The sequence below is a fragment of the Sminthopsis crassicaudata genome, chromosome X (assembly GCF_048593235.1).
Source record: "Sminthopsis crassicaudata isolate SCR6 chromosome X, ASM4859323v1, whole genome shotgun sequence".
NCBI classification, from domain to species: domain Eukaryota; kingdom Metazoa; phylum Chordata; class Mammalia; order Dasyuromorphia; family Dasyuridae; genus Sminthopsis; species Sminthopsis crassicaudata.
Window position 1 is genome coordinate 27,543,565 of NC_133623.1, and position 25,180 is coordinate 27,568,744.

Here is a 25,180-nt window from a genome sequence, read left to right on the forward strand (position 1 = left end):
TAGGCACACCATGGCCAGGCCTGGGGAGAGCAAGTCCTGTACCAAGATCTCTTTTGCCTTTGCTCCTCTGATCCCCATTTTACATTTTACAAACTGAGGCAGGCGGGGAAATGGCCCATCTAGGCTCCCACGGCTAGGAAGTGTCTGAGAGCAGCTCTGAACTCTGGTCTTCCTTGGCTGAAATGGCGGCGTTTCAGAAGGCAGAGCATGTGTGTTTAAGTAGGTGGCACCCGCGTGGCCCTTCCAGGCCCTTTGCACATTTTCCTTCCCCAGCTGGGAGGCTAAAGGGACCCGGCTGTTCGTTTCTGCTGACTCCCAGCATCCCCCTTCCCTCCCCTAATGGAAACAGCGCCTCGTCTAGCCATTTGGGACGGAGCACTGCTCCAAGCCTGCTCTGTGAGCGGGCACACTAAGGTTCATTTTAGATGACGTTCTCGTCCCCCCCCCCATTAGTCATCACCCTCCCTCTCCCAGTACAAGCCCTGGCTTACATGGAAGCTCCAATCCCCACATTGGGGGGGTCTTGCCTCGGGCAAGCTACTGCCTCTTGGGGTGCCCCCAGGCCAGGGCCTCAACCTCCACTAGAAAGGGCTCCCTGTGCCCCGAATCTTAAGCAAGCACAGAGGAACATCATCCACCTTGCGGTCTCTTTGCTTATTCGGCTCCAGGGTTCCCAGTCAGTCTGGTTTGGGACTCCCCTGCTCAGGGACTGGGCTCCCTCTGCTCTAAGCGCATCTCCTTGGGGAGAAAGTGCCCGCCGCCTAAGGGAGGAGTCACAGAAGGACCCCCTCACCCAGGACCCCCTAAGGCAAGGGAATCATAGCTCCGGTCCCTAACGCAGCCTGCCCCCAAGCTTTCATGGCTTTCTCTGAAAAGCTCCTCTTCCCTCCAGCTCTGGCCTTCCCTGGGGGAGGTGGGGGAGGTGGGGGCGGCCTTCCTGACCCGGCCCCTTGGTGCTGGGGGCTGCCCAGTGTCATCCCCGGGAGACCACCTGCCCCTCTGCCACCCCGGGGCTGTGGTTTCAGCAGGAGGGAAGGCAGGGTGGTCTCAGGGAAGGCTTTCTCCCCAGCCCCCCTTAGTCCTAGGGAAAGCTTGGTTTCCTCAGCTCAGCTCTTAAGTGTGTGTGTGGGGGGGGTTAAAAACGTCGCTTGAATAGGTCAAGGATGGAAGGGAGTCTGTAGGTCACAGAGAGGGGCTTCCAGAAGGCCAGGGGTGATGGGCCAGATGGTGGTCTAGGAGGGCTGGAGGAAGAGCAGCAGCAGTGGCAGCAGCAGGCTGGCTCTTTCCATCCAGAGCGGGGAGAATGGATGTTCCCAACTGGGGGAGGCAGGCACACAGAAAGCAAGAGGAGAGTGGCAGGGAGGCCAGGGGAGTCCGTTCAGGACTTAGTGCCAGCTGCTGTGATGGTCCTGGTAAGTCCTTGGAAGCCAGATGAGGGAATGAGAATTGGGAAGGAGGGAAAGAAGCAGCAAAGGGAGAGAGGAGATGGGGCCTGAGCCAGGCCTAGCTCAACTTTTCAGCCTGGTTCTCCCCCCCCCTCGCTGTCTCCCTTTGGGGAGGTACTCAAGGACCCCTCTTTACATAGACCTAATAGCCTTGGCTCCATGCCCATCCAGTACCCAATACCTGTGAGCTTTCTCAATTCCTAAATGCCATGTCCCTCTATAGCAGCATACATACACACGCCTCTAATGACCCTATGTGCATGCTATCCTTCCCAAGGTCCCAGCAAGAGAAGCTGTCTTCCAGGACGGAAATGAACACTTGTTCTAAAGTGTCCAAGAAAAACAAAGAAGTTGTTATTGTGAGAAAATCTGTGCGTCTCATGATGAAGCAGCAGGAGGCAGACGAGAAGCAGGTGGACCAGGAGGAGCCTGAGGTGAAAGTCGAGGCCAAGAAGAAGGAACAAGGCCAGAAGAAGAAGCCTGGCCAGGATACCAAGGCCAAGCGTGGTACTCCAGTGGGCAGTGACAGCCAGATTGCTTCCAGTGACCAGCCTGGCCCCAGTAGCCAGGTTGCCTCCAGCAACCAGCCCCGCCCCAGTGGCCAGACCGAATCCACTGACCAGATTGCCTACAGTGATGTGACCAGCTCCACTGACCAGGTCGCCTTCAGTGTCCCAGCTGGCCCCGGCAGCCCAATCATGTCCCGTGGCCGTACCAGATTTCGCATGTGGAGTGGCCCCCGCCGCCAGATAAGTGCCCGTGTCCAGATAGGCCCCCAGGAGCCAATTGACCCTGAACATCAGACCAGTCCCGGAGAAGAGATCAGTACCCGTGGCCGTGGCCGTGGCCCAGGCCGCCCCCGGGGGCCAGGCCGCCCCCGTGGCCCAGGCCGCCCCAGAGGCCCAGGTCGCCCCAGAGGCCCAGGCCGCCCCCGTGGCTCAGGCCGCTCTCATGATGTAACCAGCTCCCACAGCCAAGAAGGCACTTACAGCCCAGAAGGCGCTCGCAGCCAAGAAGGCCCTCGCGGCCAAGAAGGCCCTCGCAGCCAAGAAGGCCCTCGCGGCCAAAAAGGCCCTCGCAACAAAGAAGGTCCTCGCGACAAAGAAGGTCCTCGCGACAAAGAAGGTCCCCGTGACAAAGAAGGCCCCAGCGACCGAGAAGGCCCCGGCGACCAAGAAGGCCCCCGTGATCAAGAAGGCCCCCGTGGGGGCCGTGGCCAAAAAGGCCCCCGCGGACAAAAAGGCCCCCGTGGACAAAAAGGCCCCCGCGGTCAAGTTGGCTCTTGTGGCCAAGAAGGCACCCGCGGCCAAGAAGGCACCCGCGGCCACGACGGCCCCCGCGGCCAAGAAGGAGCCCGCGGCCAAGAAGGAGCCCGCGGCCAAGAAGGAGCCCGCGGCCAAGAAGGAGCCCGCGGCCAAGAAGGAGCCCGCGGCCAAGACGGCCCCCGCGGCCAAGACGGCCCCCGCGGCCAAGACGGCGCCCGCGGCCAAGACGGCGCCCGCGGCCAAGAAGGCCCCCGCGGCCAAGAAGGCCCCCGCGGCCAAGTCGGCCCCCGCGGCCTAGTCGGCCCCCGCGGCCTAGTCGGCCCCCGTGGCCCCCACGGCCAAACTGGTCCCCGTGGCCAAGTTGGCCCCTATGGCCAAGCCAGATCCTATGGCCAATTTAGCCTCTTTGATCAGGCAGGATCCTACAGCCAAGTTAGCCCCTATAGCCAACCTGGCCTTTATGACCAAGCCAGGCCCTACAGCCAAACAGGTCCCTATGACCAGGCTGGCACCTTTGACCAGGCTGGGCCCTATGTCCAAGCCGGCACCTTTGACCAGGCTGGGCCCTATGTCCAAGCCGGCACCTTTGACCAGGCTGGGCCCTATGTCCAAGCCGGCACCTTTGACCAGGCTGGGCCCTATGTCCAAGCCGGCACCTTTGACCAGGCTGGGCCCTATGTCCAAGCCGGCACCTTTGACCAGGCTGGGCCCTATGGCAAAGCTGGTACCTTTGACCAGGCTGGGGCTTATGGTAAAGCTGGATCCTTTGACCAGGCTGGGTCCTATGTTCAAGCCAGCACCTTTGAACAGGTTGGGCCCTATGTCCAAGCTGGCTCCTTTGACCAGGCTGGGCCCTATGGCAAAGCCGGTTCCTTTGACCAGGCTGGGCAGTATGGCAAAGCCGGCTCCTTTGACCAGGCTGGGCAGTATGGCAAAGCCGGCTCCTTTGACCAGGCTGGGCAGTATGGCAAAGCCTGCTCTTTTGACCAGGCTGGGCACTATGGCAAAGCTAGCTCCTTTGACCAGGCTGGGCAGTATGGCAAAGCTAGCTTCTTTGATCAGGCTGGGCAATATGTTAAAGCCAGCTTTTTTGACCAGGCTGCATCTTATGGCAGAGCCAGCTCCTTTGACCAAGCTGGGCAAAGTGATCAAGCCAGCTCCTCTGAACAATCTGGGCAAAGGGACCAAGCTAACCCTCATTCAGTTCCACCAGCTGTGAAGCTCCCACGGGGCAAGAAAGGTATGCAGAAGTATGATAAGAAAGGAAGACTGACCCTGAATGGTGAAGACCTCTGCGACTGCCTGGATAGAATGTGCGTGGGCTGTTTCTACCCGTGCCCCAAGTGCCAGTCCACCAAGTGCGGGCCCACCTGCCGCCGCAACCGCAAGTGGATTTACGAGGACATTACCGAGGAGGGTGGAGAAGTGGTCAGGACCTTCCCTTTTCCTCATGCTAAGTAAGTCCTGAGCCCCACGTGGCTGAGTGTCCATGTTTCCATGTGTCTCTGTGTGTCTCTGTGTGCATTTCTTTCTTTTTCCAGGGTGAGCTTCCCTATCTGGACAAGGAGCTGAGTTAGTGACCCAGACTCCTGCTGCTTCCCAGCAGCACTGCCATGAGAGCACCAGCACAGCTGGCTCCCCCTCTCCTCTCAAATGCCTTTTCTTTAAGCCCAGATGTAGGGAAAGAACCAAAGGCCTTCCAGCCGTAGGGGACCCCAAGGGGCCATCTTCCTGCAGATTTTCTACAGGCTTCTCTCCCAAAGGTGCCTTTTGGGGACTAGTGGCACGGGGCTGCGGCGTTGCTCCTTCAAGCCTCAGGTGGCACTAGATCAGGCCAGAATTCTCCAGGTCCCTAAAGCCCTCTTGCCTGATTCAATCAGTGCTAGGGTTACGACCACAACCACAAAGAGCAAAGATGAAACGTTCTTTCTGCCATTTGTTTGTATTTGTTGTCACGTATTCATGGTCATGGAGTTGTCTGTCATACGTTGTGTATTTGGTGTTTACCATGTGGTGATATAGTTGCATGCCCTGACATCTTTTTTTATTCTTTTTACTCTGTTGCAGGTATTAAAGGAGTCAGAATTTTCCTGTGACTCATCTAAGAGTCGCTTCTGCAGCTTGTGAAATGGAAAAAAATATATATATACATACATATATATTTCAGATAGTTATGAGATTCCAGAACAGAAGAATATATATTGTTAAGTTGACAGCATATAAAAAAGAATAAAAAAATTTGTGAAGTTAACACCTTGTCACATTCATTGCAGCGCAACAAGTAGTGAGGATGCAAGTTGTCTGTGCCAGGCCTTGTGTTCAATGGTGGGGATCCCAGGGTAATGCTCAAGCAGCGCCTGCCCTCAGGAGCTTCCTTCCAGCTCATGTTGGCACCTGGCATATGGAGAAGGGCCTTTGAGCAGTGGGCCTCCAGATGGGCCTGTCCTGTGGCTGAGCAAGCCCAGATGCACCCCTCTGTTGTTAGAGACTGCTGGACTCTTACCTCGTCCCCCAGGGCAACACACACACACTCTCTTCTCTCTCTCTTCTCTCTCTCTCTCTCTCTCTCTCTCTCTCTCTCTCTCTCTCTCGGGAAAGGGGGCTGAGGACCCACAAGAAGAACAGAGGAGGGGCCACACAGGAGGAAAACAGGATGGGAAAGGGCCTGCAGCCAGGTCTCAGGAGCATGAGGACATCCAGCCTGGAGGAGGGAAGGCTTTGGCAGGGGAGCCTGCTCGCCCTCCTCGAGGCGAGGGTCAGCAGCCCTCATTGGAGGGTTGACTTGTGAGAGAGGGCCAGAAGCGGGCACGATGACTGGGCATTGCGGGGGGGAGGGGGGATTTGGCTTCCATGGAATGGAAAGGGCCGTCCTGGACCTGGAGAGTTTCTGCTCAGGGTGCAGGGTGGGATGCGTGCTATATGCTTGGAGGCAGAGGCACTTCTTCAAACGCTTTCCTCAGTTACTAAACACAAACTTCTCCATGTGTGTGACATGACATTTATCTGGCAAATGGAGCAAAGTATGAACAGCAGCCCTCTCTCAGAAGGAACCAGTAACCTACTTCCTAGAAGTCCTGGTAAGCATCTTTGATACTGGTGGTAATGGCAAGGTGCCCTCTGCCCAGACGGAGGCCACGTGTCTCCCTCTGAGGTGGGGGTTTGGCGAGTCTCCCTAAATCTGTACTGCCCACAAGCCAACACTGGCTGCCGGGGGCTCAGGTGTGGGAAAAGCACCAGTGTGTCCCAGACTGGCCCCAGAAGCAGGCCATGGCCCCGGAAGGAGGCTCCTGGGGGAGCCTTTGGGGCCTTCACCCAGTTCCATCCATGCATGCCCTATTTCTTTCTACATACATCCCTGGAGCGGGCATCTGTCACCCAAGCCAACAATAAAGCATCACCTTTATCGTCGTCGTTCTTTCTGCGGCCGGCCGTCCTATCGGAACCTCTCCCCACTCGTCTGTTGGACACATGCTGTCTGTCCTCTTGCAGATTTCTGACACGCGAGTGATTATCTCGTGTTGAAAAAGAGCTTCCTCCAAACCACTCGGTCACACACAGGCTTCCAATCAGATGCGCCTGGTGAGGCTACATTGGCAAACTTCTCCCTCCTACTTCATAAGGGAGGGCAACTTCTCCCCGCCCAGGAGCTAGACGGCCATTTGTCAGGGACCTTATCCTCTCCTGGGCTGGGCCGGACTAGGCCGCATGGCCCTTTCTTTCACTCCTCAGAGTCCATGATTCATTGGGAAGAGGGAGAGCAGCGTCCGTGGTAACGAAAACCCGGGATGGAGGCTGCAGAAATCCAAGAGAAAGGGGAGCTCCTCCGATCCCTCCGATCTCTTCTGGTACGCAGCCGTCGCAATGCAATGCTGCGACTCGGAGGCCTTCGCCAGAGCCAGACGAGTCACTGATTAAGGACGACCAGTTTTTATTACGGGCACATTTTCTCTCATCCAAGTGAATGTTGGACAGTGGAAAGGATGCCTGTAGGAGGAAATCGGAGGGGAAGGCGGAGGAGGCAGCACAGTGATAGGTACAATGGTGGCCCGAAGGAGAAGCCTCTCGTCGGCTTTGGCGTCCGCAGCTCTGGTCGCTCCTGACTGGGTGGGGGACAAGTAGGGCCCTGGCTTAACAAGTGAGGCGGCACTCCGGTAGTGCCCACCGCCAGACAACGGACCCGATAGCTGCCCTGCCCAACCCTTCCCCAGTCTGATGGGCTGTACCCCGGAACCGGGAAGCATCAGTTGGGGAGCGGCGGGCCGAGAATCGGGAGAATCTGGCGTCTCCGAGGCCGAGGGAGGAAGAGATGCTCCGGGGCGTCCGCGGCTGCTGAGGCGTCCCCGGGAGGAGGGCCGAGAGGAAGGCCGTTTTACGGGGATGGGAAAAGGATGGAGACACGGCCAAAGTGTTCACTCATCTCTTTCCAGGGTGGATAGTTCCTTGCTTGTGGGGCAAGAGGGGAGCGATGAGTATTGGACGCATAGGGATGCGGGGAAGGGGCGACAGGGACAACACGAGATTCTTGTCATTGACATAATTTAACTAGAAATTATGTTGAGACATTGTAGGTGCTTCTTAAGGACTTTCTGATTGACCATAGAAAAGATGGAATTGATTGATTACAGAAGAGAAGACACAATTATAAAGTTTTGTCAGCTGAAAAAGTAAAATCCTGTTTAAAAATCCTGGCATTTTACATCCAGAAGGGCCCCGACTTTAAAGAAAGGTTCTCACTTGAAAGGAGAGGAAACTGAGGCTCAAAGAAAGGTCAGTCTGCTGCCCAATGTCACCAGTTTCCTGCTCTGTAACAGAGACAGCTTTCCTAGACCAATATGTGAGGCCCCTTCCAGCCCAACTGCACCTTGTTCCTGCTGGGGGCAGAGCAGCACCCATGGCTCGCTCTGAGAGTCCTCTCCCCCTCCCCACCATGGGAGCCCCTCTGCCCCTCCCTTTCCCTCTCTCTGCCCCTTCCGGTGCCCTAGGGGGCCAAGCAGCCCCAATCATTTGCTTCCTGTGTCATCAGAGGTCCCTGAGGTGTTGAGTTCCTGAGGACCCCTGAGCCTGAGTGGGGAAGGGAGAGAGGAGGGGTGGAGGAAGTGGAGGAAAAGAAGGGGAAGGGGAGAGAGAGGGACAGAGGGAGAAGAAGTAGGGGCCCCGGTCTCGGCCCCCTCCACGCTCTGAGGGAAAATGGCGGATGGTTTGGAGGCGGAGGGTCTGGGAGGGGGAAGGGAGCCAAGCTCAGCAAGGTTCCTGAGGGCCCTGAGGCCCCTTTGGAGAGGAGGCCTCATCTGGGGTGGGGGGCTCATGTGGGTGGACGCGTACCCATGCACGGCCCCCCAGTCCCCTCCCCACCTCTTGGCTGAGGAGTGTTTGGTCCAGTGCCAGCTGGGGCGCGGCATTTGAAGTGGAAGTGCTATGCTATAAGGTGCTCATGCTCCATCTTAGACCCTCCAACTCCCCAGGGGGCCATAGTGTGTGGTGCTGCATGTGACGTCATCGCCTGTGGGGATGCGGTACAAGGAATCATAGTTCTGAGCTAGCGGTCTGAAGGAGACTCGGATCCAGAAGTTATTACTTAATGAGGAGCCCGGATAATCCCGGGGCTCAGGAAGATAAGCAGGAAATAGGTCGAGTGGCAGGCCAGCAGGTGACCCGCAGGGGAGATGTGTGTTCTCCAGGAGCCCCCCCAACCCCCCATCCCCTCCGCCCCCAGTATCCAGCACGGGGCCATCCGGGCCATCCGTCCGGGCAGGATTTGGCCACGTCTACCCATGGTGAACACCCCCTGGCAGGGAACGCTCCTTGTCCTGCCCGTCCCTGCCACCTGTCTGAGTCACGGCTCACATGGCCTCATTTGGAAACCTGGCCAGGAGCAGGCCCAGGTGCCCAGCCTTCCGGAACCGGCGCCCCCACCGGGATCCCGGCGATCAGGGGAGATGTCTGGACCCAAACGGGGGTGGGGTGGGGGGTGGGGGTGCCCGTGTACAGACGGCAAAGCTCCACTAACTTGCGGGAAGCGTGGCCCCAGCAGCCCAGTCTACTTCCTTGCCCCCACCTTCCCCTCCCATTCTTGCATTTCTGAGTCAAAATTCTGTTTGGCACCTAGGTCCTGGTGAAGGCCCATCCCTCCTTCCCACCCACAGAGGCCTCTTTCCGGATCATCACCTGCCCATCAAGTGGCCTCTTCTGTAAGTATAACAGTGAGGAACAGCACCCGGGGACTCGTGACTGCTCTCTGTAAGTTGGGGATCGACCCCCTTCCCTATCTTCAACCCCCAACTTCTCACACTGAAACCCCAAGGATTTCTTCTTGGGGGCTTGGGAGCTGGTTTCGGTCCCACAGTCTGGCCAGCCTCCCCCTCCCCTCACCTCAGAGAAAGTATTGTCAGGCCCCTTCTGAGGTGGAAGGGGTGGGTGGAATGCTGCTTCCCGAAAACCAAGGAGAGGTAGGTGAGCTGGCGGGCCGGCCGTCATGCCAGAAGTCCTAGGGCAAGAAAGCGGGCGAGCCTGGAACGGGGGTCAGGAAGGGGAGGGAGGACTGGCTGCTGACAGCCAGGCCAGGAGATTGGGTGGCCCAGACCAGGGGCCAGGCCAGCAGGAGGATGGGCAGACGCAGGGGAGAGTCGGTCCCCAGAGGTGGGGGGACGTCTGTGAAGCAGGGGGACGTCTGTGAAGCAGGGGGAGGCAGAGCGGGGGGCGGCCACCCCGGCCTCCCGCTGCGCCGCTCCCACTCCACGGATGCTTGCTTTGGCCGGGCGCCTCGAGGGCTGGCTTGGTGGAGCGGGCGCCCGGGAAGCGCAGCTCGCAGATCTCTTCCCCCCATTTTGTTTTGTGCTCAGAGCCACACAGAGGACAGATCCGAAGGCGGATCTGCCAGGCCGAGGTCCAGAATGAGTACAGGGTGCAAAGGCCTCGGGGCCAGCTCTCCTGGCGAAGCAGAGGGAGCTGCTGCAGAGGCAAAGGCTCCTTCCCAACTGCTTCAGATGGGAGAGAACCAGATCCAGACAGTGGTCCAGCAGTTGATGGCCCTAAATATTCGCAAGAGTATCCCCCAGGGGGCCCAACCTGAGGATGGGCAGGAACCTGCGGCTCAGGGAGCCTGTGGGAGCTCTCTCTCTGCCCCAGGCCCTGTGCAGGCCCCCGGCAGTAGCCGGAGGAAGAAAGAAAGGAGGAAGTATGATTGGAAAGGCAGGCTACTCAGTAATGGCGTCGACCTGTGCGACTGCCTCAATGTAGATTGCCCTGGCTGCTTCTACCCTTGCCCCCGGTGCAGCTCCAAGAAATGTGGGGTCAAGTGCCGCCGCAACCGCCGCTGGGTCTATACAAAGACGGAGAATGAATCTGGCGAGCTGGTCAACACCTTCCCCTTCACCTATCCTGACTAGGGGTCACCCAGCACCCCAGGCCGCCTTGCCTTCCTGTCCTCCAGAGGCTCCAGGTGGCTGTTTCTTAGGGAGTTGGAGGGCCACTCTGAGCCTAGAGCTGACCTGACCCTAGTGAGTAGAGCTCCTTCCACTCCTGCCCCTGCCCAGGGCAGCCTGCTCAGAGGGAGACTGAGGCCTTGCTGCTGCCCTGTCCCCCTTCCTCGAGCCAATTCAGTTTATGAAGCCCAGGACTGCCCCTTCTCCTTGCTGTACCTCACTCCTGCAAACCCTCCCCCCCAATCCCAAGTTCGGTGTTTGTTTTCTGTGGACTTGGAGCACTTTCGCTCTTTCTGCCTCTTTTCTCCCATGTGCCTAGTCTTTCATGTAGAGTTCTAAGGGCCAGTTGTTCGGCTGTTGAGATATTTCAGAAGCAAAATGGACGAGGGTTGTTGAAGTAATAAATAGCACTGCAAAAGCAAAATAAAAGTCATTGGCAAATGCACAATTCGTTTTTAATCTCAGAGAATTCCCTTCAGGTCAGAATCCAAACAGACTTCTGGCCAATGATATCCAAGGGATGGTAAAGAGTAAAGCTAAAGAAAGGTGCACACCTGGAAGGTGAGTAGGCTAAGAAAGGTGCACATCTGGGGGGCAGGGAGGCCCACCTCATCCAGAGGTCCACATCTGGGGGGGGGGCAGACCAGTCTCACCCAGAGGGCAGCATGAAACTTGGTTCCACAGCTAGAAGAAGACTTGCCCCAGCCAGGAAGCCTCCCCTCATTCAAGTTCTGCCTCTCAGGGAGGAGCTCCGAGGCTTCATCATATGTTCCCTTAGCTGCTTGCAAAGACCCAGGGGAGGCATGGGAATGGAGTTTTTGATGGTAGTAAATTCATGTGGTTTTCATGGGAACGAATCCTTTGGTACCCTTCCCTTCCCCCGTCTAGTGTCTGCCAACAGTGTAAGAGACGTGACTGTAAACGGGACCTCTTGAAGAACAAAACCTCTTGAAGGAAACCCTCCACCTTTGGCCCAGACTGGCCTTTCATCCAGTGCCATGTCCATTTGGCCACCTGGTGGCTTAGGACCTCCTGGACACTCCTCCAGATATAGTTTCATTGGGCCTATTTCCCTTGACCTTCTTTGGATTCCCAGTCAGAGTCATACATCCAAATAATCAGTAGAATATATGACATAGACCTGCACCACCACTAGAGCCAAGCTTCACAGTATTCCTTCCGATGTAGGCAGTTGGAGTCTCACAGCAGAGCAAGTACAAGAACTTCTCAGAGTCTCAGTCTACAGTTAAGTGCTGACTTTCTTAATGCAGGGGGAAGGATTTTGGAGTATAGAAATGAGCGCTTAATCAAATCAAGATTTAGAATTACTATAGAGGCCTTGGTGGCCATCTAACTCAACCTCAATTTACCCTTAAGGACCAGATGTAGGAAACATGGTAGTATAATGACTAGATTTGACAATTCTTTGGTTATGCACATGAGGTAGAGCAAGGAGATGAAAATACTTGGAAACTTATAAGTCTGGATGACGGAAAGAATTATGCCCTTGATAGAAATGAAATTGGAAACAAGGGAGTTTGGGGGGAACAGAGAAGTCACAGATAGTTTGCCAAAAATGTTCAGGGGAGAAACTTTAGTTGGATATATCTATCTGGAAGTCTTCTGCATAGACATGCTAATTAAACCCATGAAATCTCCTGAGATCTTTAAGAAAAAGGAGAAAAAAGGTGGCCAATTGTACTTTGGTGGTGTCATATGCATAATGTTCAGGTGAAAGTGCAATTAGAAAGCAGAGGTAGAACCAAGTTAGAGTCTTGGAACATTTGACTTGGGAATTTTCTCCTCTCAACTTTTCTGTGTATTTATATAGACTGGTTTGTATGCATATGCACAAGTGCACACTCCCCCCCCCCCCAATATATAAACACAGGTCCATGTATACATACACACCCACACAAGCCTATCTATTTACATGTGCACGTATATATGCATGTCTGTGTTAATATGCACACCTACCTATTTGCATATATACATGTGCACCTTCCTCTCACATACATACATGGAATCTTCTTTCTGGTTAATTTCTTTCAGTTTATATTTCCTTCCAGGTGTCTGCATGGCAAGTATCCAAATCCCAGGGTTTGCTTCAGAAATAAATCACACTGTTTACTCACATGCTGACTTTTGCAAACCCCCTGAAAGGACTAAAGATGGCATTTCTACTTATCTGGCAATCTCACTGAAACATTTTGGATAGACACATAATTATGCTCCTCTTCAGTGTCAGGGGAATGAATACCTAACCTAGGCAGACAATGTGGGGATTTGGTATTGGAGGGCCCAAGTTGTTAAGTTCAGATCCTTGGTCTGTATCATCATTCTTCCTTGCTAGGTTGCCCCCCTTTTCTCTTATGTGGCACTCTCCAAATAGCACTATAATCTGATGGAGATCAATCTTTGGGTCTGCTTCCCCCTGTAGAAAGTTAAGGTCTCTTCCAGTTGAAAATCTTGTGATCCATCTATTGGATGGAAGGAGCAGATAACATAGTGTAGTGGAAAGATGGATGCAGTTCTGAGAACTCCCTGAAAAGGGGCTCACAGACAAGCAAGAACCCCACCAACCCAGAAGCCATGTGAGTCAGGAAGGGATGAGATGAATTTCCCTCCCCCCAAAAAACTGCATCAGGAAGGATAGAGGATTGGGTTGTCCTTGGACTGAGGAGGGAGAAGAATCAGCAAGTCCACTAGCATTTATTGAGCATTTTCTATTTATCTGACTACTGGGAAGACTCTTGGATGCCCCTGCATCCTCCAGGCCTCCCCCCCCCCCCTTTATAACAGGGTTGAAGGTATGAGGAAGTACAAGAAGGGAGAAGGCAGTTCCCCCATAGAGACCTCGGGGAGAACAAAAGACCACATTAAATATTCATAGAGCTCGTCTACCTTACTACCAGGTGTTTTTCACATAGGTGAGCCTCAAAACTACCCTGTGTGACAGGTTGATGTGACTATCCACTAAATTGGGGAAATAAGCAAATAGCGAGAGGGAAACAGACAAGACTACGATTCCCAGAATCCTCTGGGCGGAATCGGTTTCGCCGAATTCTATTTTCCAGAGACTGTACTGATGCGTAGGAGCGCGGTCACGGATCTCGGGATTATGGGAAGTGTAGTTCCGTTGGCGGGTGCAGAGGTTAAGGTCCCGGATCGGGGAAAACATTCCTAGAATGGGTTCTGGGAAACAGACTTTTGGAGGTTCTGAGGAGCCAGAGTTCGGCAGCTCGGAACTCTGAAAGAGGGAAAGCAAAATCATTAATTTCTCTCGAACTTCTCCACCGAGGAGGGGAAGCGATGATGCAATGATAAATAGGATGCGTGCGCAGCCTCCGAGCAGCGCCCACCCTATGGACATGAAATTTGTGCGCATGTGTTCTATGTTTCTTCTCTAGGGGCGGAGCTTGGCGGAAGGCGACGAGGAGATGGGGCAGCGGAAGGGACTTGGGCGGGGCGGACGTTGGCTCTGAGGGAAGAGCTAGGGGAGGAGGGGCTCTTGTATGGTTAGTTAGTTGATACTGGGAGTCTCGAGATATCTAAGTTCAAGTCCCCCTCCTGAGGCTTCCTACCTGTATATGAAAAGGAGCGAGTCATTTAGCCTCAGTTCCCGCTCTATACAAAGGGGTACTTGGGAGGACGACCTACTGTGGTAATGCCCTTAGAGAGCTGTGGCCTTAGCGGGCCTGGAGGATCCCTCAGAGAAGAGGGGCGGGGCCCGGCACGCGCTGCTACTGCCCCCCCCATTCCTCCCCCTCCCCCCGCGGAAGCGGTCAACTAACATTTCTTAACGTGCTAGGTCTCGCACAGAAGGCTGGGTGAGAAAGACAAAAGTGAAACAATTCCTGCCCACGGGGAACTTCTGCTCCAAAGAGGGAGATAAGCGCTACGCATCCACACAAGTAGCCATAAAATGACTCCTACCGTGGGCAGTTGGAGGAGGGTGGAGGAAGGGGAGAAACAGAAGGGGGATCAGGAAAGGCTTTTTACACACTTGACCTGATTCGTGAAGGAAACCAGGGATCCCAAGAGGTGAGAAGGGAAAGCATTCCGAACACAGGGGGCAACAGCCTTATGCAAAGGCCTAGATTGTGGAGAGGGGATGTCTGATGTGAGACTATGCAACTAAGACAGCGAAAGTGGATCACTGAGGTGTGGAAGGGAGTAAAGTGAAAGACTGGAAAGCTAGGAAAAGGCCAGGTTGTGAAGAGCTTTCAGTGACATAAGGCTTTATATTTGATCACTGAAGTAACGAGAGCCACTGAAGGTTCTTGATTTTTGCTTTAGACAAATCACTTCGGCAGCTGAGCTGAGTTTGGGTTGAAGTAAGAAGAAACTTGAGGAGAGGAGACCAGCCAAAAGGCTATTAGCCCAAGTGAGAGGTGGTGAAGTCTGAACTGGGGTGGTAGTTGTGTGAATGGAGAGAAGGAGACATAAGGTATAGATATTAGGAAAGTTGAAAGTTTGGTAGTGAATTGGCTATATGAAGTACTTGAGACTGAGGATGGGGAGAACACCAAGGGTGAAAGCCTGGATGACCTGGAGAATCACTATGAAGTGGAAGTTCAGAAGAAGAAAGCATTGGAGGACAAGGTAATGAGTTCAGTTTTGGACAAGTTGAGTTAGAATGTCCATAGGACATCCACTTTGAGCTGTCCAAAAGGTGAAGTGGCACTGGGGCTGAACACACACAACACAGATATACACACATATATAATATGTACATATAATATATGTGTATATATGCATGCATGTATGGGTACATAGCCACATCTGGATAGTATTTCCAGGTGGGAATTCTTTCTCAACATTTCTAGGGAAATTTATATATATATATTGAAATCCTAAAGCCCAAAATAAACTAGAAATCAGGAAAAAGTTTGTGAAACACAGAAGAGAAGCATCAACAAGCCCATCCATCAATCTTGCTTTTCACTGTTCCCATACATGTGTTTATAGCCTTTATGCTGCTAATGGTGAGTCATTATTCCAAATACAAGAAATATTAATTAGTTTGAGCTCATAGTATACTTTATACAAAGCCTCTGAGTAGAATTCCCAGAAATGTTTCAGGAGCAGAGTAAGTCCTTAAATTGGCCATTTCAATTCTATGTAATGCTCTTAAGGTTGCTAGGAGATCAGAATACAGTGTTATTTGTTGCCCAGTAACATTCACCAGCTTTTCTTAGTGTTTGAATATTTGCTACAGGATATATACAGTTCTTTCATATACTATAAAATTTACATTTCTTATTTATTAAGCAATTTTTAGACATCCATAATAATGAATAAAGAACATGAAGAATGTTGGAAGTATTTTAAGAAAGATAAAAGAAATCAGTCAACTTATTGGCAGGTATGTTTTAAATCATTTTTTAAATCATTGCAACATAAAAAAACATAAATCATTGCAAACATTAAAAAACGATACTTTTATCATCAACTAGTTTGGTCATTTATGGAAATATGAAAGATGTTAAATTGCTTAAAACTTGTTCAATTAGCAGTTGAAGCACTAAATAATCATGATTCAAATCATCTAACAAGGAAAGGAATTTTAAAGTTTATTTTTAGTCATTTAAAATGGTTTTTGTTAATGTTCCCTTCTTTGTCTTGTCAAAAATTCTCTACCAAGTAGAGATGGATTTACATATTATTGAAATTTATAATCTTGTCACAAGATATTTGTTCACAATAATAAACCATGCATTTATTATTTTTATCATTTTATAGAAAATCTTCAAAATTTACTGTTAATATAATTCACCATTTTTATTTTATTTTATTTTTTTTTTGGTTTTTTGCTGAGGCAAGGGGTTAAGTGACTTGCCCAGAATCACACAGCTAGTAAATGTCTGAGATCAGATTTGAACTCAGGTCCTCCTGACTTCAGAGCTGGTGCTCTATCCACTGCGCCACCCTAGCTGCCCCGACCATTATTTCTTAAAATGCAAAAAGAAAATGTTATGAAAAATACAGAATAACTTCTAGTTTCAGAAATTCCAATTTCTTGTTCCTGTAGGGAATTTGGAAACACTACATCTGGGAATTACCTGCATTAAAATGATGATTGAACCCATAAGCACTCATGAAATCACCAAGTGAGGTAGCATAGAGAAGAGGGGAGGGACCATGGCAGAGCCAAGAAAAGCACCCACAATTAATTGATAGGACATGGATGGCAATCCAGCAAAAGAGATTAAGAAGGAATGATGAAAAAGGTAGGGAGTGAGCCAGGAACTCTCAGTGTCATAAAAACCTAGAGAAGAGAGCATATCTAGAAGAAGAAAGCGGTCAGCAGTGACAAATGTTTCAGAGAGATTAAGAGGGATGATGATTGAGAAAAGTCAATTAGATTTCACTGATCTCCTGAGTGCTTTAAGTCTTTCCACACTTCCAACCAAAAAAAAAATAGTGATGTAAATATTTTCATATATGAGGAAACTTTGCTTTAGCCTCCTTCAGGATATGCTCAGCAGGTCATCCCTCAGCACTAAATGCACACCCCATCCTCCCTTTCTTACATTGTTAGACTATGACATGAATGTTGTCAAAGAGGCCTTTTAAAATACTTACTAGACTAAGTCAAACAAACCATACTTGTTCTCTGTATTGCTGATAGAGCTCCCTAGGAGCCTGAAAAATACATTGCAAGCTAACCACTGGATAAAGCTGAAAAAAAGAGAAGAATCATGGAGTTGAGGCATTTTTGTACATACAGTCATCCCTTTCACATTGCAACTTTCCCCATCACAGTTTTGATATATCATAGATTGGCATAAGAAATTAAAAGGGAATTTGGAGGAGTTTTGCGGAACCAGCAGATGACGCAAAAAAAAAAAAAGTTTAGAAACTCAAATACATAAAATATATGTATAGTACCATATATTAGAAACATATTTTGTCTTATAATGCCATAATAATTCAGATTTCTTCTCCAGTATGAAGAAGGGACCAAAAACTTTGATATTCCAGATTGAGGGGGCCCATTGCCCCTAACCCACCACAATGTGGAAGGGATAACTATGTAAGAGTCCTCATATGCAAGTCATATTTGTTGAGGGTCAGAGTGTAGCCTTTCTAAGAAAACAAGTAGTGATCAATTGTAACATCACATCAGTCAATCCACAAGAAATGATTAAGGGTCGACCATGTACCAAGCACTGGAATAATGTGAGATACTCACTAAGTGTAGAAGGCCCATGAAATTTGGATTTGTAACCTTACCCCCCAATTTTATAGACGTTGACATTGAGGCTCTGAGGGACTGTTACTATGCCTGTGGTCATACAACTAATAAATGGTGGAATTAAGATTGGAATCCATGTCTTATAGATTTCACATCTAGTGCCCTAGCTCCCATGCCATGCTGCCTACTCTTTGCCCACCAAAGTAGCAATCTAGACCTTTGGCCACACATCACAGGGAGTTGCCCATCAGTGTGATTCAGATGACTCCCACATGCTACTATGCTATGAATCAAAATGCTCAGAGAGAAGAATTTTAGGGGCGCAGTGAAGAAATAATCACATACCTCATGGATCGTTTCTTTCTTACATAAGGATATGCTTGCTTTGTGCTGATGGTGCAGAAGGGTGCATACAAAACTGCAACTAAAGGAAAGAAAGAGACTCCTAAGGAAAAGCTCATCCCATAGGGTGGATCTCTGGCAGCATCTCCTCCCATTTCAGCATCACCCAGCAGGCATTGCAGGTAATGGGTGCATGGCCCTTATACTGGGCATCAAATACATGTTCTTTTCTAGTACATCCAGGGCTGGGTGGTTCACTGCAATTTGGAGTTGGAGGTGGCAAGAGAGACAGAGAACATGGGAAGGACAGCTGCCAGAAAGCGCATGTACACGCACATGCACGTGTGCGCACACACACACACACACACAGTCTGACTGTCAAGGCAAGGCTTGCAGATAATAGGAACCCAGTACTTTCTTCCATGGGCTAGCTTCCACCAGGAATTCTCCAGGGATACAAGTACAGAGAAGAAGGAGAGAAAGACAGAAATGGAGAAAGAAATCAGACTGAAAGACAAAGGGTGGGAGTAAGGATATAGAGAAAGACACAAGGGAGAATGGAGAGGCAGAGAAAGGGTGAGTAAGGAAGAAATAGAAAAAGAAGAGAAAAAGGGGAAACAAAAAGAGAGAAAGAGACAAGGGAGGAAGAGGGAACAAGAGAAAGAGGGAGAAAGACAGACAAAGAGTAAGAGTGGGAAGGGGAGCTAGAAAGGAGAGCTGGGAGGATAGAAAGGTAGAGAAATAGAGAGAAAGAAAAAGGGGGATGGAGGGAGAAAATAGAATGAGGAGAGAGATAAGAAGAGAGGGAGAGGGAAAGAAAGACAGAGTGAGGAGAGGTGGTAGAGAAAAGAAGCAAGGTGAGAATTGAGAGGCAGAAAGATAGGGAGTAATGAAGAAAAGAAGGGAGAGAAAGAGAAGGGGAGAGAAGGAAAGAGGGAAATAAATGGGAAAGAGGAAAGAAAAACAGAAAAAAGACAAAAGATAGGCAGGGGAGGCTAGAGAGAAGAGAGAGTGGGAAAGGGAGAGACATCGAAATAAAGAAAGAGAAATGAAGAAAGGAAGAGAGAGGGAAAAAGAAGGATACAGTGAAAGGAGAGAGAAAGAGAAAGACAGAGGGTGGGGAGAGGCATTAAAAGGAGAAAGGCAAGAATTGAGAGGTGGCAAAAGAACAAGAGAATAAGGAAGAGAAGGAGTGAGAGAAAGAGGGAGCAGAGAATGGTAAAGAAAAAAGTATAGAGAAAAAGAAGAGAAAGAGAGAGAAATGGAGAGAGAGTGAAAGATCGAGGGTGGGAGTAAGAATAGACAGAAAGACAGATGGGAAAATGGAGAGGTAGAGAAAGATTGAGTTAGAAAGGTATAGAGAGAGAGAGAAAAGAAAAAGAGTAAAGAAAGACAGAAAGAGAGAGGCAACTAAGGGGGGAGAGAGAAAGAAGAAAGAAGGAGAGAGAAAGGAAGAGTAAGGGTAGGGAGGGGGATTACAGAGAAGGAGAGATGGGATGATAGAAAAGGAGAAATATAGAAAGAGAGTAAGGAAAAGAGAGGGGAACTATAGAGAAGGAGAGATGGGATGGTAGCAAAGTAGAGATACAGAGAGTAAGGAAATGAGAGGGGTGATGGAGGGAGAAAATAGAATGAAGAGAGAAAGATAAGAAGAAAGAGAGAAATAGAAAGAGTGAAGAGAGGGGGTAGAGACAAGCAAGATGAGAACTGAGGCACACAAAGATAGAGAGTAAGGAAGAAAAGAAGGGGGAGGGTAGATAAAAATGAAAGAAGAGAGAAAACAGAGAAAAAGAAAAAAGGTGGGTAGGAGGGCTTGAGAGAAGGAGAGAGAGTATCAAATGGAGAGGCAGAGAAAAAAGAGTAAAGAAGAAAAGGAGGGAGAGAAAAAGAGGGGAGAAAGAGTGAGAGAGAAAGGACAGAGAACAAGGAAAGAAACAGAGGGAGAGAGAGAGGAAGTGGGCTAGAGAAAAGATGAGAGGGGAGGGTAGAAAGGTAGAGATATAGAGAGAGGGAGAGAAAAAGAGAAAGGAGAGAGAAAGTAGAGAGAATGAGGAGAGAAAGATAAGAAGAGACGAGAGAGAGAAAGAAAGTGAGGAGAGGGTGTAGAGAGAAGAAGAAAGAGGAGAATTGAGAGGTGGCAAAATAATGAGAGAATAAAGACGACAAGGAGTGAGAGAAAGAGAGAGCAGAATGAGTGGGAAAGAAAAAAGTACAAAGAAAAAGGAGGAAAAGACAGAGAAACAGAGTGAAAGATGGAGGGTGGGAGTAAAGATAGAGAGAAAGACACATGGTAGAGAAAGATTGAGTAAGGAATGGATAGAGAGAAGAGAAAAAGAGGAAAAAAGAGAAAAATAGAGAAAGAGACAGAGGGAAAAAAGGAGAGAAAGGAGGAGGGAGACGGAAACAGAAAGAGGATGGGGAAGGGGCCTAGAGTGAAGAAAACATGTTAGAATTGAGAGGTGGCAAAAGAACGAGAGAATAACGAAGAGGAGTGAGAGAAAGGGGAAGCAGAAAGTGGGAAAGAGAAGGCAGAGTGAAAAGGCAGAGAAATGCTGAGAAAGGCAGGGATAGAGAGAGAGAAAGAAGAGGAAAAAAGAGAGAAAAGAAGAAAAAGGGATAGAAAGAGGGGAGAGAGGCAAATAAAGAAAAGGAAAAAAGAGAAAGACTGAGAGTGGGGAGATGGGCTAGAGAGAAGGAGAGAGGGGAGAGAAAAAAGAAAAAAGAGAAGAGAGGAGGAAAGAGAGAAAGTAGAGAAAATGAGGAGAGAAAAATAAGAGGTGCAGAGAGAGGGGAAAACAGAGTGAGGAAAGGGGTAGAGGGAAAAAGAAAGATGAGAGGGGGCAAAAGAACATGGGAATAAAGAAAACAAAGAATGATAGAAAGAGGAAACAGTAGGAAATTTAAAAGTACAGAGAAAAAGGAGGAAGAGAAAGGGAGACAGACAGGGAGTGAAGGGGAGAGAAAGTGAGAGAAAAGCACAGAGTTTTGGGAAGAAGGATAGAGAGAGACAGGAGAATGGAGAGGCAGATAAATAGAAAGAGAAAGAAGGAGGGATAGAGAGAGGGGACAGAGGTAAAGAGAGAAAGAAGAGAAAGAAACAGACAAAAAAGACAGGAGGTGGGCAGGGGGGCTAGAGAAAAGAGGTAGAGAAGTAGAGAGTAAGAAAGAGAGAGGGAAAGAAAGAAAGCAGAGAGAATGAGGAGTGAAAGGTAAAAAGAGAGGGAGAGAAACAGAGAAAGACAGAGTGTGGAGAGGGGAATAGAGAGAAAGAGATGGGGGGAGAATGGAGAGGTAGAGAAACATAGAGAAAGGAAGAGAAGTAGGGATAGAAAGAGAGGGTAAAGAGAGAAAAAAGATAAAGAGGAGAAAAACAGACAGAAAAAGACAGAAGGTGGACAAGGGTTCTGGAAAGAAGGAGAAAGTATGGAATGGAAAGGCAGAGAAATTAAGACAAAATAAGGAAGAAAAGGAGGGAAAGAAAGATAGAGTGTGAAAAGGTAAGAGACAGAAAGAGAGAATGAGGAGAGAAAGATAAGAAGAGAGGGAGAGAGACAGAGAAAGAGAGTGGGAAGAGAAGGTAGAGAGAAGAAAGGTAAGAATTGAGGGGCAGAAAAATAAAGAGTAAAAAAGAAAAGAAATAAAAAGGGGGAGAAAGAGGTAAAGAGAGAAAGAAGAAAAAACAGAAAAAGAAAGAAGATGGAGAGTGGGAATAGAGAGAAATAAAGAGTGAAGAGGGGAGAGGTAGAGAAATAAAAAAGGAAGGAAGAAAAGAGGGGATAGAAAGTGAGAGGGGAGAAAGAGGGAGGGAAAATGAGAGAAAAAGAGGTAGACAGAAAGAGAAAGAGGTTGGGGAGGGAGCTAGAGTGAAGAAAACATGTGAGAATTGAGGTAGCAAAAGAAGAGAATAAGGGGAGGGAGTGAGAGAAAGAGGGAGCACAGTAGAAAGAAAAAGGAGAGAAAGGGAGAAAATGGAGAGAGAGAGAGAGAATAAGGAGTAAGGATAGAAAGACAGAGGGAGAATGGAGAAGCAGAGAAAAAAAGAGAAAGAAACAGAAGGAGGGACAGAGAGAGGAAAGGGAAGTAAAGAGAGAAGACATAAGGTGAACCTGGGGGCTACAGAGAAGGAGAGAGAGGAGAAACAGAAAAATAGAAAGTGAGTAAGGAAGAGAAGGAGGGAGAGGAAGAGAGGGAGAGAAAGAGAAAGATAGAGTGAGAAGAGACGGGGGGAGAGAAAGAAAAAGGCAAGAATCAAGAGGCAGAATAATAAATAGAGAATAAGGAAGAAAAGAAGGGACAAAAAGAGGGGTGGAGGTAAAGAGAGAAAGAACAGGGAAAGAGGAGTGAAAAAGAGACAGAAAAAAAGGCAGAAGATGGGGAGTAGGGATAAAGAGAAGGAGAGAGTGGAGAAGGGAGAAGCAGAGAAATAAAGAATGAGGAAGAAAGAGGGGCTAGAAAGAGGTGAGAAAGGGGGAGAGAGAAATAAGACAGAAAGAGGAGACAAAGAGAGAGAGGATGGAGAGAGGCAGTAAAGATAAGGGGAAAGACAAGAATAGAGAGGCAGAAAAATAGTAAGAAAGAAAAGAAGTGAGAGAAAGAGAAGGGAAGAAAAGGAAAGAGGGAAAGAGGACAGAAAAAAAGATGGACGGGGGCTAGAGAGAAGAAGAGGGAGTGGGGAAGGGAAAGGCAGAGAAATAAAGAAAAGGGGGGATAGAAAGAGAAGGAAGAAAGAGAGAGACAGAAATGAGAGAGAGAGAAATACAGAGAGCGGGGAACGACATTAGGAGGAGAAAAGCGAGAATTGAAAGGTGGCAAAAGAATGAGAGAATAAGGAAGAGAAGGAGTAAGAGAGCAGAGAGAGGGAAAGAAAAAAGTATACAGAAAAAGGAGGGAAAGACACGGAGAAATGGAGAGAGAAACAGTATGAAAAGGCAGAGAAATTAAGACAAAATAAGGAAGAAAAGGGAGAAAAGAGAAAAGAAAGAGAGAAAGAGGAAAGAAAGAGAAGGAGAGACAGAAAGACAAAGTGAAGAGAGAGAGTAGAGAGAAGAAGAAATCTAGAAAATAGGGAATAAGAAAAGAAGTGAGAGAAAAAGGGGGAGAAAGAGGTAAAGAGAGAAAGAATAGAAAAACAGTTAAGAAGATGGGAAGTGGGGATAGAGAGAAGGAGAGAGTGGAGAAGAGAAAGGCAGAGAAATAAAGAAAGAGTAAGGAAGAAAAAGAGGGAGAGAAAGAGAAGGGTGAGAGAGCGGTAAAGAGAGAAAGAGGACAGAAAAACAGACAAAGTGAAAGAGGATGGGGAGTGGGATGCTGGCAAAAGAACAAGAGAATAAGGAAGAGAAAGGGTGAAAGAGGAAGCAGAGAGTTTGAAAGAAAAAAGTACAGAGAAAAAGGAGGGAGAGACAGGAAGAGATGAAGAGAGAAACAGTGAAAGATGGGGAGGGTGGGAATAAGGATAGAGAGAAAGACAGATGGGAGAATGGAGAAGCAGAGAAAGAGTGAGTAAGGAAGGGACAGAGAGAACAAAAAAGAGGAATAAAAGAGATAAAGAGGGAGGGAAGGGAGAAGAGATAGAAGGAGAAAAGAGTGAATGAAGAGGCAGAGAAATATAGAGAAAGGAAGGGAAGGATGAAGAAAAAGAGAAGAGGCAGGGAGAGAGAAAGAAGAGAGAAAAAGGAAAGAGAGGAAAAGAGAAAGATAAAAGGTGGGCAGGGGGGCTAGAGAGAAGTAGAGAGGGAAGGGTGGAAAAGTAGAGATATAGAGAGAAAATGAGGAAGAGAGAGAGGGAGAGAAAGGGGAGAGAGATAGAGAGACTGAGGAGAGAAAGACAGAGTAAGGAGAAGGGATAGAGAAAAGGAAAAAGACAAGAACTGAAAGGCAAAAAAAATAGAGTAAGGAAAAAATGAGGGAAAGAGATGGGGCAGAAGGAAGGAGAGAAATGAAGAGAAAAACAAAGAAAAGACATGGAGAGAGATAAAGAGAAAGACAGGGTAGGGAGAGGGGGTAGAGAGAAGAAGAAAGGCAGAAAAAATGGAGAGTAAGTAAGTAATAGAGAGTCTAAGTAAAGAAGGGAGAGGGAGGAGAGAGAACAGAGAGAAAGAGGAGATAAAGAAAAAGACTGAAGAAGAGGTGGGCTAGAGAGAAGGGAGAATAGAAATGGGGAGGAGAGAGAGAGAGAGAGAGAGAGAGAGAGAGAGAGAGAGAGAGAGAGAGAGAGAGAGAGAGAGAGAGAGAGAGAGAGAGGAGAAAATGAGGAGAGAAAGATAAGACACTTAGAGAAGCAGAGAGAAAAAGACAGAGTGAGGAGAGGGAGTAGAGAGAAAAAGAATGGCGAGAATTGAGAGGTGGCAAAAAGAAAGAGAATAAGGAAGTCAAGGGGTGAAAGAAAGATGGAGCAGAGAATGGGAAATAAAGTAGAGAGAAAAAGGAGGGAAAGATAGGGAGAGATGGAGAGAGAAACAAAGAGAAAGATAGAGCTTGGGGCATAAGGATAGAGACAAAGACAAATGAGAGAATGGAGAAGCAGAAAAATAGAGAGAAAGGAAGAAAAGGCATGAGAAAAGAGACAGAAAAATAGAAAGGAATACAAGGAGGGATAGAGAAAGGGGAGAAAGGGGTAAAGAAAGAAAAAACAAAGAAAGAGAAGAGAAAATCGAGAGACAGAAAAAGAAAGACAGAATGTGGGGGGTGCTGGAGAGAAGGAGAAAGCATAGAATGGAGAGGCAGAGAAATGAAGAAAAAATAAGGGAGAAATGGAGGGAGAGAAAGAGGGTGAAAAGGAGGAGAGAAAAGAGAGATAGAAAGTAAGGAGAGAGGGTAGAGAGAAGGGAAAAGGCAAGAATCGAGAGGCAGAATAATAGAGAGTAAGGAAGAAAGGAAAGGAGAAAAGGAGAGGGAGAGAGAGGTAAGATAAGATGGGGAGTAGGGATAGGAGAAGGAGAGTGGAGAAGGAAGAAACAGAGAAATAAAGAGAGAATGAGGAAGAAAGATGGGAATGGGGAGAGGAGAGAAAGAGGGAGAGAGAGAAATGAGACAGAGAAGAGAGAGAGAGAGGATGGGGAGAGGCGGTAGAGAGAAGGAAAAGGGAGAGAATTGAGAAGCAAAAAGAAAGATTAAGAAAGAAAAGAAGGGAGTGAAAGAGAAGGGGAGAGGGGTAAAGGGAAAAAGAAGAGAAAAACAAAGGGAGACAAAAATACAAAAAAAATGGGCAGGGGGCTAGAGAGAAGAAGAGAGTGAAGAAGGGACAGGCAGAGAAAGGAAGAAAAAGAGGATATATAGAAATAGAGGGGAAAGAAAGCAGGAAGCAGAGAACTGAGAGAGAAAGAAAAAGACAGAAGGGTGGGGAGAGGCCTTAGGGAGGAGAAAAGTTAGAATTGAGAGATGGCAAAAAAAGGAGAGAATAAGGAATTGAAGTGAGAAAGAGGAAGTAGATAGTGGGAAAGAAAAAAAGTACTGATAAAAAGGAGGGAAAGACAAGGAGAGATGTAGAAAGAAACAGTGAAAGATGGA

At 48.8% G+C, this 25,180-nt stretch overlaps 2 protein-coding genes, 1 long non-coding RNA gene and 1 pseudogene across 13 annotated transcripts in view; 3 read left to right on the top strand and 1 right to left on the bottom strand.

Annotated features, from left to right (window-relative positions):
- Positions 1-25,180, bottom strand: part of PNMA6F (PNMA family member 6F) — a 185,923-nt gene that overhangs the window by 58,473 nt on the left and 102,270 nt on the right. For all 10 annotated transcript variants that reach the window (XR_012483856.1, XR_012483855.1, XR_012483860.1 and 7 more), the window contains one exon: positions 17,678-17,756. The gene's annotated coding sequence lies outside the window, so the exon portion shown is untranslated. The remainder of the gene's footprint in view (positions 1-17,677; positions 17,757-25,180) is intronic.
- On the top strand, positions 1,722-4,921 carry LOC141548467 (uncharacterized). The gene is made up of 2 exons (XM_074277362.1): positions 1,722-4,167; positions 4,778-4,921. Exons 1-2 carry the CDS (start codon positions 1,757-1,759, stop codon positions 4,782-4,784), a joined length of 2,418 nt encoding a protein of 805 aa, XP_074133463.1. The 5' UTR covers positions 1,722-1,756; the 3' UTR covers positions 4,785-4,921.
- Positions 9,589-10,558, top strand: LOC141548774 (ARL14 effector protein-like pseudogene; annotated as a pseudogene).
- Positions 14,755-25,180, top strand: part of LOC141548253 (uncharacterized) — a 93,867-nt gene continuing 83,441 nt past the window's right edge. For both annotated transcript variants that reach the window (XR_012483863.1, XR_012483864.1), the window contains exons 1-2: positions 14,755-15,499; positions 17,706-17,856. This is a non-coding gene — a long non-coding RNA (uncharacterized LOC141548253). The remainder of the gene's footprint in view (positions 15,500-17,705; positions 17,857-25,180) is intronic.